This window comes from Petaurus breviceps, unplaced genomic scaffold, assembly GCF_028583685.1.
Source record: "Petaurus breviceps papuanus isolate PSGF00001 unplaced genomic scaffold, PetGlider_PUasm1.0 90897, whole genome shotgun sequence".
NCBI lineage: Eukaryota > Metazoa > Chordata > Mammalia > Diprotodontia > Petauridae > Petaurus > Petaurus breviceps.
The window spans coordinates 3,822,858-3,836,370 of NW_027187374.1; the positions used below are offsets into that span (position 1 = coordinate 3,822,858).

The 13,513-nt window shown below is 37.5% G+C and overlaps 1 protein-coding gene across 2 annotated transcripts in view; it reads left to right on the plus strand.

Annotated features, from left to right (window-relative positions):
* Positions 1-13,513, plus strand: part of BACE2 (beta-secretase 2) — a 122,061-nt gene that overhangs the window by 32,792 nt on the left and 75,756 nt on the right. For both annotated transcript variants that reach the window (XM_069074856.1, XM_069074857.1), the window contains exon 2: positions 6,333-6,421. In XM_069074856.1, the coding sequence (XP_068930957.1) occupies positions 6,333-6,421 (89 nt within the window). The remainder of the gene's footprint in view (positions 1-6,332; positions 6,422-13,513) is intronic.

The window sequence follows — 13,513 nt, forward strand, 5'->3', positions numbered from 1 at the left end:
TTGTGTGAAAAGTGTTTTATAATTGTGTTCATATAGTTCCTGGGTTTTTCTTGACAGGTAGACTCCCAAGTATTTTATATTGTCTGCTGTTATTTTAAATGAAATCTGTCTTTCTATCTTTTCCTGCTGGATTTTCTTAATAGTGTATATAGAAATGCTAATAATGCATGAAGGTTTATTTTATATTCTGTTATTAAATATTTCAATTAGTTTTTTTAGTTGATTCTATAGGATTTTCTTTTTTTTTTTTTTTTTAAAGCAATTGGGGTTAAGTAACTTGCTCAAGGTTACACGGCCAGTTATTATTTCTGGGTGTGGTGCTGAGTATCTGAGCCCGGATTGATGGAGCCGGTGCTCTTACTCGCTGAGCCACCTGGCCGCCCCTAAGCAATTGGGGTTAAGTAACTTGCTCAAGGTTACACGGCCAGGTGTTTCTGGGTGGGTGCTAAGTGTCTCAGCCCGGGATTCGATCTCCAGGTGTTCTCAACACTGGAGCCGGTGCTCTTACTCGCTGTGCTACCTGGCCGCCCCAATAGGATTTTCAACGTATGCCATCATATCATCTGTAAAGAGTGAGAGCTTTGTTTCATCATTCACTATTCTAATTCTTTCCATTTCTTTTTCTTCTCTAATTGCTATAGCTAGCATATTTTAGTACAATATTGAATAATAGTAATGATAATGGGCATCTTTTCCTCATGTCTGATCTTATTGGGAAGGTTTCTAGCTTATCCCCATTACAGACAATGTTGGTTGATGGTGTCAGATAGATATTATCATTTTAAGAATGATTCCATTGATTCCTATGCTTTCTAGTGTTTTTAATAGGAATGAGTATTATATTTTGTCAAAAGCTTTTCTGCTTCTATTGAGATAACCATATAATTTCTATTGGTTGCGTTATTTATAGGGTAAATTATGCTGATAGTTTTCCTAATTTTGAACCAGTCCTGAATTCCTGGTATAAATCCTACCTGGTCATAGTATATGATCCTTGTGGTATATTATCAAAATCTCCTTGCTGCTATTTTATTTAAATTTTTTGCCTCAATATTCATTAGGGAAATTGATCTGTGGTTTTCTTTCTCTATCTTGGTTCTTCCTGGTTTACGTATCAGTACAATATTTCTGTCATAAAAGGAATTTGGTAGGGCTCCTTCTTTGCCTATTTCCCAAATAGTTTGTATAGTATTGAAATTAATTGTTCTTTAAGTATTTAGTAGAATTCACTTGTGAATCCATCTGGCCCTAGGGTGTTTTCTTAGGGACTTCACTGATGGCTTGTTCAATTTCTTTTTCTGAAATGGGGTTAAGTATTCTACTCCTCTTTCATTAATCTCAGCAATTTATATTTTAGCAAATATTCATTCATTCCACTTAGATTTGTCAGATTTATTGGCACATAATTGACTAAAATACCTCCTAATAATTATTTTAATTTCCTCTTTATTGACAGTAAATTCACCCTTTTTAACTTTTCATACTGTTCATTTGATTTTCCTCTTTTTCATCAAAGTAGCAAATGGTATATCTGTTTTACATAGTGTCCCTCCTTCCCCCCATAAAACAAGCTCCTAGTTTTATTCACTAGTTCAGTGGCTTTCTTACTTTCAATTTTACTAATCCCTCCTTGGATTTTTAGGACTTCCAATTTGGTGTGTAACTGGAGATTTTTAATTTGTCCATTTTCTAGGTTTTATTTTTTAGTTGCATGTCTATTTCATTGATGTGTCCTTTCTGTATTTTATTGATGTAAAGGTGTAGAGATTTAAGTTTTCTGCTAAGTATTGCTTTTATTTTCTCATTACTTTCATTCTCTTTAGTGAAATTATTGATTGTTTCTGTGATTTGTTCTTTTGCCTACTCATGCTTTAGGATGAGATTATTTAATTTCCTTAATTTAATTTCCATACATTGAATGTAATTTTTATTGCATTATGATCTGAAAATGCTGCATTTAATTTTTCTGCATTTGGTTGTGAGGATTTTATGCCCCAATATAATAAGTCTTTATTTTTTTAAATCAGATTTTCTATTCAGCTCTGGTCTTTTCATCAGGAATGCTTAAAAGCCCTCTATTTCATTGAAAATCTACTCTTTTCCTCTGAAGGATTGTGCTCAGTTTTGCTAGCAGGTTATTTTTATCACATTCTAACCCCTCTAATCCTTTATCATAGACACTCTAATTCTTCACTGTGGCTCCACAATATTTGAATTGTTTCTTTTTGACTGTTTACATTATTTTCTCCTTGAAGGAGGAACTCAGAAATTTAGCTATAATATTTCTAGGAGTTTCCATTTGGCACTCTCTTTCTGGAGGTGATTGGTGGATTTTTTCCATTTCTATTTTGCCCTCAGGTTCTAGGATATCAGCACAATTTTCTTTAAAAAATTTCTTGAAATATGACATCGAGGCCCTTTTTATTGTGCTTTCAAGGACTCCAATAATTCTTAACTTATTTTTTCTTGATCATTTTCCAGATCAGTTGTTTTTCAGTGAGATATTTTATGTTTTCCTCTACTCTTTCTTTTACCTCCATTTCCATTTGGCCAATTTTATTTTTTAAGGGGTTCTTTTCATCAGTGAATTTTTGTACTTCTTTTTTTGTTTTGAATTGGATAGACGCATGGGCCTGAAGTCAAGAAGATTCATCTTCCTGAGTTCAAATCTGGTCTCACTTACTAGTTGTGTGACCCTGGATAAGTCATTTAATTCTGTTGGTCTCTGCTTCCTCATCTATAAAATGAACTGGAGAAGGGAATGGCAAACCACTTTAATATCTTTGCCAAGAAAACCCCAATGGGGTCACATAGAGATGAACATGGCTGAAATGACTTAGCAACAACAAAATTCAGCTTTTTGAGGCATTCTTTTCAGTGGATCTTTTTTTGCTTTTTTCCCATTTGTCCAGTCTGTTTTTTAAGATGTCATTTTCTTCAATATTTTTTGTGCCTCCTTTACCGAGCTGTTGACCTTTTTTCATAATTTTCTTATATCAGTCTCATTTCTTTTCCCAATTTTTTCTCCACCTCTCTTATTTTATTTTTTAAATTCTTTTTGAGCTCTTCCAGGAATTCAGGGGAGGGATTATAACCAATTCATATTTTTCTTTGAATCTTTGCATTAGCTATTTTGATTTCATTTTCTTTTGAGTTTGTGTCTTTTTCTTCTTTATTACCATAGTAACTTTGTATGATCAAGTTCTTCTTTTGAAGTTTGCTCATTTCTCTAGCCTATTTCTTGATTTATAACTTTATGTTAAAGTTAGGCTCTACTCCTGGGGTAAGAAGACATTTTCCCAAGCTTCAGGCTTTTCTTGCTTCTGTTTTTAGAGCTAACTCTTGGAGTTTGTGGGTTTTCAGTTCTTGCATGGTGGTATTATATAAAGAGAGGCATGGTCACTGCTCTTCTGGCTTGTGCTCTAGAACTGTAACCAGGGCCCCAACACCCCTGCAGCAGCAAGCTCTACTGGGCTAGTGGTCCTTCTAGTTCTGGGACTAAGATCCAGAATTGAGTATGAGCAATGCAACAGAGTCCTGCACCCAATGCTAGCAAAATAATCTCTTTCTGAACAACTCTGACCCTCTGAGACAGACTTTTCCTGCCAACCTCTCAAATTGTCCTGGGATGGAAAATTTATTTTATTAGCTCTGCCATTCCAAATTCAATTTGAGGTATTATTTTAAAATTGCTTGGAGTAGAACTTTGGAAATCTCAGATTAGTCTTTGCCTTTACCAAAATTATTCTGTGCCTCTTTCTCAGTTGCCTTCCATTAAAGGGATGACAGTAATTCACTGATGATGTGGGACCTTATAAAAGAATTCTCTTCATGGTATAATGTAAAGATTGTAGGTAGAACTCTATACCAAGAAAAGAAAGCCAGAAATGACTGTCCAGAAAATTTCCACTAGCTACTAAGGCTAACGTGAAGACTGTAGTAGAATGTTTGCCATAGTTATGTCTGATTATGCATAAGCATAGTGTAGGTGCAGAATGTCATATTAAATAGCAATTTCTTATGTGGATATAGAGTGGGCTGTGATTTTCATGTAGTTTGTTGTACTTTGTTTTATATGTATTTTAAATCCAGATATGATGAATGTTTGTGTCAGTGACATACTTTCACTACTATCAGTGCATATAGATAGGAAGATTTTTTTAATTCGGGAATTATTTAATTTAATGACTAGAAAATATTTACATCTTTAAATATATATATATAATTGGGGATTTTTAATAATAATCTCTCGTGTAAAGATAAAACTTATCTTTACAACAACAACAAAAGTCTTTAATCTCATAAACCAAGACTTTCATATCAACAATGAATCAATTATATGTTTGATATCAGTTTATATTACATATGTCTTGGGCAGGGAAAATATCCTCTTTGGTATAGTGACATCCATTTGTTGATACATGACAAAATTGTCACTTGAGACACCATTCAGATGTCTGTCTTCCTGATTTCATTCTCATATCAATACAGTGCTTATGCACATCCTTGAACTTTATGCAGAGCATACAAAGCATCTTTTGTTAAGGCTAGGTAGCTTGCTTTTATCAGAAGATAATGTACCTAATCACATATTCCCTAGTATTGAGATAAATATTCAAGAGAGTAAATCTAAAAGTCATGAGGGTGAAAATTTATTGAAGAATGGATCTTTATAACAAAACAGAACTCTCGTATAGGTGCAGTTTTTCACAAGGTAGTTTTGGAGTTTCCCATTTTGTTTTGGAAACTGTCCATGCTTAATCCATGCTCATTCATTATGTTCATATAAAGAGTAAATTAATACAAAGATACCTGGTATGGAATATTAATAAAAACATGACTTGAAAAGGGGTCAAAAGTATTTAAGAAACCTCCCTAGGAACTATGCCACTGCCATAATTAATCTCCCACCATTTATCTACGTGAACCTTCTGCTCTAGTCATACAAATCTACTCTTTGTCCCTCCAACATGTCATTATTTATATCTTCATGACCTTACTCATGCTTTTCTCCCAGTCAGACACATTCCTTCCATCTTGTCTGAATCCTGCCCATTTTTCAAAGCTCTGTTCAACTTCCCTGACTGCTTCCTCAGTGATTTCCTAATTTGAACACACATCAAACTCCTCTATACTCTAATGCACATATAGTGTCATATTATTATGTTTTAATATATATACCTTTTCTTCCTTGCTACAATTTAAGCTCCTTGAGGGTGGAGTTTGGGTCTCCTGGCATCTAATAGTATAAAACAAATCTAAAAAGTCAGTTAGGTGATTAATTGCACCTATTTGTGATCATGTGCAGTAGAAAGCATTCCCACTCCAAGGAACAGGAAACTGACTTTCATAAATGAAAACAAACCTGATAGAGATTGCTAGCAATTAAAATATTGTGAGTTGTGATATTCTTGGCAAGTATTGGACCTTTTATAGGGAACTACTAATTGTCAATCCAAGGCAGTCATCAAATCTTCATCTTAGGAGAAATAGGCCAAAAGTCTGCACATTAAGGTAAAGGACTACAGGGAGAAGACTAAACATTCATTGTTTTTCTCTTGGTTTTGAAATATATTTATGTAAAAGGTAAAATCAATGTTTTATCTTGCTACTATGTGGATACTTCTGCATTAGACCATTATCTATGTGATTTCTACATAACAATTTCATATTTAGATTCTATTTTTCTTTAGCTTTTCTTTTTAATTTAATTTTTTAATTTCTTAGTTATATCCATATTGTGAGTCAATTTAAAAAGAAAAAAGAAGGCAGATTCAATATAGTAAGTAGTGGTTTAAAATAATAGTTTAATTGTATTTTAGTATTTTTAAAGTACTATATGTGGGTATATTCTCAGCTAACTGACAAATCATGTCTTAATTTCCCTGATTCAAGGTCCCTGAGTATCTGTAGTTAGAGTTTGAAATGTCATTATAACCATTTATTTTTCAAGTTGATATTCACCTTTACTGACTGACAATTTTTGAAAGCTTAAAAACATACTTGTGTTGTTGTTGAGTCATTTTTCAGTCCTGTTCAACTCTTCATGACCCCATTTGGGGTTTTCTTGGCAAAGAGTGGTTTGTAATTTCCTTCTCCAGCTAATTTATAAATGAGGAAAATGAGACAAGCAGGGTGAAGTGACTTGCCCAGGGTCACATAGCTAATAAGTGTCTGAGGCTGGATTTGAATTCAGGAAAAGGAATCTTCCTGACTCCAGGACCAGGACTCTACCTGCTGTACTGCCTTATGGCTATACTCCTTGCTCTATTAAATCTAGCAAAAATAACACAGTAATTGGTCTCCTTTGTTCCTTTCTTTTTTTTTTATAGCTGCAGATTCTTATTGATACTGGAAGCAGTAACTTTGCTGTTGCAGGTGTCCCTCATTCACATACCACTTCATACTTTGACACTGAGAAGTAAGTATAGAATGTGAGGTTTGAAGTTGAGTGGGGATTTTGTTTTTGTTTTTTGTGATGCTTGAAATGGTCTCTCAAAAAGGGAGGGTATGAATTATCTGCTGCTTTTGTGGAAAAGGAATAAGATTAATTAAATAAAGGACTTTTTTATTTTAACCTTGGTAATCACATTTGAATTGAAACCTTCTATAAGACAAAGGCTGTACAGATATGCCATACTTACAGGGTTGGCCTCAAAGTCACATGTGGCCTTGGTTGCGACCTTTTCACTGGGTCTAATTTTTACAGGCCGAACCCTTTTATAAAGGGGATTTGTTCTATGAAGTTTGGATTCAGTCAAAGGGCCATATTAGAGGACCTAGAGGGCCACATGTGGCTTCAAGGCTGCAGGTTCCCCACCCCTGCTAAGAAAGCATGATATGTTAAGGGAGAAGCTGGATGAGAGTCTTGCCAGTGTAATATAGATAGGATCCATACTTTGGAGCTTGACTTGAGCTCTAAAATCTCTTCCAACTCCACATTTAATAAAATTTAAATACAACACTATACAACAGATTAATTTGGGGTAATTGTTTGAATCCTAAAATAAGTCACTGTAGGATTCCTTTAAATTGTAAATTAAGAATCAGATTCACTTTATAGATATGCAATTGACCATTATCTTTTTTTTTGTAAGCAATTGGGGTTTAGTAACTTGCTCAAGGTTACATGACCAGTCATTTCTGGGTGTGGTACTATCTGAGCCCGGATTTGATCCAGGTCATCCCAGCACTGGAGCCGGTGCTCTTACTCACTGAGCCACCTGGCCACCCCTAAGCAATTGGGGTTAAGTAACTTGCTCAAGGTTACGTGGCCAGGTGTTTCTGGGTGGGTGCTAAGTGTCTGAGCCCGGGATTCTATCTCCCGGTCATCTAGACATTCTCTTGGTGGTGATATATGACATATCTAATAAGGAGATTGTTCATTCTTAATGATAAGAAATGTTATTTATGTATTAAAAATTATAGTTTTTGGCCAGGTAGCACAGCAAGTAAGAGCACTGACTCCAGTGTTGAGAAGACCTGGAGATCGAATCCCGGGCTCAGACGCTTAGCACCCACCCAGAAACACCTGGCCGTGTAACCTTGAGCAAGTTACTTAACCCCAATTGCTTAGGGGCAGCCAGGTGGCTCAGCGAGTAAGAGCACCGGTTCCAGTGTTGGGACGACCTGGAGATCGAATCCGGGGCTCAGACACTCAGCACCACACCCAGAAATAACTGGCTGTGTAACCTTGAGCAAGTTACTTAACCCCAATTGCTTAAAAAAAAATTATAGTTTTGTTGAAGAGAGAATGAAAAGGGTCTTTTGAGATTGCTTGCAGTCAAGGAAACCATTGATGCATAAGAATGTAATGATTGATGTTCTGTAATGTGTTCTAGTGTGATTATTCCATACCAACTTGACTTTTCAAGCACACACCTCCCGTGCTCCCCAAAAGATCACATAGCCAAGACTAGTGCACTAAAAATAGTTCTATGTTTCAAGGAAGATGAATTAGATTTTTCTGTTTTATCCTTGGCAATCCAAAGATCATTCTCTTTGGTAAAGCAAACAAAATAAAAGGAGAGAAACTCAGCCTTCTATCATCACTTATCATAGAAACATCCACCCAGGACAGTGTTCCTATCCCTTACCCCTTCTTTGATCCTCCTGCTTTCCCTAAAATAGACTTGAACAAGCTAACAAAAAACTCTTTCTGTGAGGTTTAGTTTTCCTTGCTAGGCTTAGCTTGTTCTGTGCTTTAGTACTCATGATAATATTATTATAGGACCTTGTCACACCTTCACATTCATCCACTGATACCTTTCCTTTTATTTTTTAACCACAATTTGCTTTACCATTTCCCAATTGATGGACATCTACTTTTCCCCCTAGCTGTTTTGACTGTTGCCTTTTTATGGCATGGGATGCAGAAGATAAATTTTGTTTGGGGGGCACAAATAGCTACCTAAAAAAGTAATGTCTGAGAATGAGAATCAGACTTCTGCACTATGACTTAAAATATAAGAATGGTAGACTTATGACCAGGAATAGAATATGACTAATAAAGCTGAAAAATGTAAATTATAGTGTCTTGGAGCAGCTAGGTGCCACAGTGAATAGAGCACCAGCCCTGGAGTCAGGAAGACCTGAGTTCAAATCTGGCCTCAGACACTTAACACAAAAACTAGCCTTGTGACCTTGAGCAAGTCACTTAACCCCAATTGCCCTACCTTCCCCCCTCCAAAAAGAAAAAAAATTATAGTGTCTTGCAAATCTGATTTTAATAATAACTTTCAGCAAAGTGACTTTTTTCTTCATTTCCCTAATCAGAATTGTCTGATGCATTCTCTAGACATTTATCAATGAGGTATAGAAGGATATCTAGATGTAAGACTTCTCATTTTACTGTCTCAACTCAGTGTCTTCTCTACTTTCTCACTAATCTTCAGTGGCTTCCTCTCTATGTGCTACTTCCCTACTTCCTATGAACATGCCCATATCTTCCCCATCCTCAAAAAATCTTCACTTGATCTATCAATTTCCATTATCTGTCATCCTATATTTCTCCTAATCCTTGAGAAGATATCCTAAAATAGGTGTCTACACATCCTTCTTAACTCTCTATACTCTTGGCTTCCAAACTCATCATTCAGTCAAAACCACTGTCTCCAAAGTTGTCAATGGTCTCTTAATTGCAGGACTTAATGTTCTTTTCTCAATGCTCATTCTTAACTTCTCTGCAGCATTTGATACAATCACCCACCTCTTGGTACTCTATTCCAGGGGTGGGGAACCTGTGACTTTGAGGGCACAAATATGGCCCTCTAGGGCCTCAAATGTGTCCCTCAACTTTGACTAAATGTCAGAAGACTGCACCTGATGCCCTAGAGGCCACATGTGGCCTCAAGGCTGCAGGATCCCCACCTCTTCTCTATACTCTCTAGATTTTCATAACACTACTATCAATTAGTTTTCTTATGACCAATCAGATCACTTCTTTTAAGTCTTTTTATGCTACATCTTCATATAATTCTCACCTGATAACCCCGAGTGTCCTACAGGATTTTGTCCTGGTCCTTCTTTTCCTCTTCCTCCATAATATTTCACTTGGTGATCTTTTTAGCTCCCATGATTACAATTATAGGTTTGAAGATAAATCTCAGATCAGTTTAGTCAGCCCTAAGCTCTCTCCTAAGCTCCAGTCTCATATCTCCAACTGCCTGTTGGGTATCTTAAACTTGATGTGCCCTAGATATCTTAAACTCAACAAAACTGAACTTATATTTTCCCTCACACTCTTCCCTATTCCAAACTCCCCTAGTATTTTAAAGGTCACCACCATTGCCCCAGTCATCTGGATTCTCAGCCTCTGCCATCACCAACTCCTCACTTTACCCCTCATAATAACAAAAGCAACAACAACAATAATAAACACCTAACACTTACATAATGCTTACTATGTGCCAGTAGCTATGCTAAGCACTTTACAGTTATTATGACATTTGATACTCATAACATTCCTGGAAAATAAATGCTATTATCCTCATTTTGCAGATGAGTAAACTGAGGGAAATAGAAGTTAAGTGATTTGCCCAGGATCACACACCTAGTATATGTCTGAGGCTAGATTTGAACTTAGGACTTCATGATTCCAGACCTATGCTACTGAGCTGCCCCTAATATCCAATCAGTTATCAAGTCCTATCATTTCTAACTTCTCACCATCTCTTGTTTATGACACTTCTCTCCTATGACACTGCTACCAACCTGGTTAAGTCCTTAATCACCTGGGTTAGTGAAATAGCCAGTTGGTTGGTCTCCCACTCCCAAGTCTCATCCCTTTCCTATTGATCCTCCATTTGGCTGTCACACTGATCTTTCTAAAATTCAGGATCTGACTATATTACCCTTCTACCATTCAGAAAACTCCAGTGACTCCCTGTCATCTCTGTTAAACTTATCTAAAACTGAGAGAGGGATTTTTGAGTCACTATTATGTTGCTATCTATGTCATCTTGTAGCTCAGATGTTTCCTTTATGAATTTAGATGCTAAGGCATGTAGTCATCCACTGCCTCTCAAGCCATCACCAGTCACTTTGACTCTATCCTGCCACTGGACTGTGTGAATCTGGAGGAGAAAGTGAGGCCAACAACTTCATGCAACTCTGCCTCACTTAAATTCAATTTATGCATGAATTAAAAGATATCACCCATACTATTTTACCATTATACCTATCTCAAAGTCCTGTGGTGACATGCAAGTGACAAAGCAGCAGGTGTGGATACACTGGAATGTGTAGTCACAACCTTACACACAGGGGGCCCAAGCTATAGGGTCATTTCTCACTGGAAGCAGTAGTGGGATTTAGCAGCCTCCTGGATGTCTGGGCAGCCTTTTAAGGGTCACACTTCTCACCTCCTGGTGTGAGGAAAGGGCTAGAAAAGGTGCCCTAAAAATTGTCTGCTTACCCATCCCTGGCCTGATATATCACCAATACGATACCCATAGCAGCTGCTATGAATATGCAGGCATATTTCCAAGTTTGAATTGCAAGATATAACAGACTTTCTTCTTCAAAAACAAAACCAAGACATTTATTCAAATACCAGAAAGCCAAATCCATCATAGTAACAAAAAAGTCTATACACATTGACAGTGTAGGGAGCACCAACATCCTAAGCTTTCTTTTTAAGACAAAGTCCATACACATCACCAATCCAGGGAGCACCAACATCCCAAGCCTTCCCTCCATTAGGCCTCCACACAAAACAAGTTCCCTTAGGCAAAATCACTCCCTCTCTCACTTACTCTAGATGCTCTGCTCTGCCTGCTCTCTCTCTCTCTCTCTCTCTCTCTCTCTCTCTCTCTCTCTCTCTCTCTCAGCTCTGCTTCACCAGTTTGGCAAGCTCCTCCTACCATGGGCTCTATGTGATCATATACACCTATTAAGGGGCAAGGAAGATCTTCAAATTCCTTTAACATTACACCTGCCCCATTCTGTGGTCAAAACACACACACACAAAAATGTACAATAACATCTGCAAAGACAATTCTACTCACCATCGGCACATGGAATGTGCACACACTTATAGACAACACAAAATCCAGTAGACCTCAAAGACAAACAGTTCTTGTTGCAAGAGAACTCAGCAGGTATCACATCCAAATAGCAGCCCTGAGTGAAACAAGGCTGGCAAATGAAGGTCAGCGTATTGAAGTAGGGACTGGATACGTGTTTTTCTGCAGCAGCTGCAGTGAAGGGGAGCACCATGAAGCTGGCATAGGTTTTGCAATCAAAACTAATATAGTCAACAAGCTGGTATACCTACCAAAAGGAGTGAATTACAGGCTCATGACAATGTGATTGCCAGTTGCAGGAAAACATCCTGCTTCCATGTACATCAGTGCCTATCCTCCCACCATGATAAACCCTGATGAGGTCAAAGAAAAATTTTATGAAGACCTCAAAACCCTGGTTTGTTTGTTTGTTGGGTTTTTTTTTTGCCTTTTTTTTGGAGGGCAGTTGGGGTAAAGTAACTTGCCCAAGGTCACTTCGCTAGTTGTGTGTGTGTGTGTGTGTGTGTGTGTGTGTGTGTGTGTGTGTTAAGTATCTGAGGCCAGATCCCAACTCAGGTCCTTCTGACTCCAGGGCCGGCACTCTACTCACAGCAACCCCTAGCTGCCCCACAAAACCCTGTTTTGAAATATCATGAGTGTATTGAAAAAGTACAGGCTTATAATTCTGGGTGACTTTGATGCTAGAGTAGCCTCACACTACCAGACTTGACAGGGAGGACTAGGGAGAAATGGAGTTGGATACAGCAACAGCAATGGTCACTTACTACTGAAGACTTGTGCATCTAATGACTTTCACATCACCAACACTGTCTTCCATTTATCTAAATGCTATAAAACTTCATGGATGTACCCTTGCAGCAAACATTAACATTTAATGACTATGTGAATGTAGGGAGATGAGACAGACAGGATGTGAGAGTGACAAAGGCAATGTGTGATGCAGAGTGCTAGACTGATCATATACTTACCTTTCCAAGTTAAATATTCACATTCAATAAAAGCAGCACCCCCAAGGCAAAATCACCACCAGAAGAATTAATGTCAACAAATTAGAGCTCTTCTCTGAGAAAGAAAAGTTTGTTGCTAACTTGGAGGGAAAGTTGAGGCAACATCCAGTTGTCAACTATGGAGCAGAAAAGGAGTGGGCAGCTTTCAAGATTTGGTGTATAGGACTACATTTGCTCATCTGGGTCAGAATACAAACACCAAGACTGGTTTCATGAAAATGATGGGGAAATTCAGAAGTTGCTAAATGAAAAACAAGAACTCCACAGGGTTTACCAGTGAGATAGTTCATCCATCTCTAAGAAGGCAGAATTTAATTCCATCAAAAGTAAAGTACAAACAAAGCTTAGAAAGATGCAGGATTCTTGACTCAGTAAGAAGGCAGATGAAATTCAGTTTTATGCTGACAGTAACAATCCAAAGTGCTTTTATGATGCCCTGAAGACTGTTTATGGGCCAAAGACCTATGGTACATATCAACTACTCCATGCTGAGGGAGTCACATTGATTAGTGATAAGGACATGGCCCTAGAGAGATGGGCTAAACACTTTCATAGTATTCTCAACAGACCATCATCAATCACTGTTGAGGATGTTGACTGTTTACTTCAGATTGAAGTCAATCCCTTCCTAGCTGAAGCTCCAACTGAAGAAGAGGTTTTGAATGCCATTAGGCTCCTTTCACATGGCAGAGCATTTGTTGCTAATTCTATTCCAGTTGCGATTTACAAGGTAGGGGATCCATTGCTCATATAAAAGCTGACTGAAAATTTTCAGGTTATATGGTAAAAGCTATCCACTAGGAGTTCAAGTATTCCTCCATTTTCCATCTCTATAAAGGTAAAGGAAATAGACTGTCCTGTGACAATCACAGGGAAGTCTCTTAGTCATTGCTGGCAATATTCTTTCCAGTCCTCTTTAATAGACTGATCCTTTACCTGGAAGATGGTCATCTACTCAAGAGCCAGTGTGAAAGGACCAAG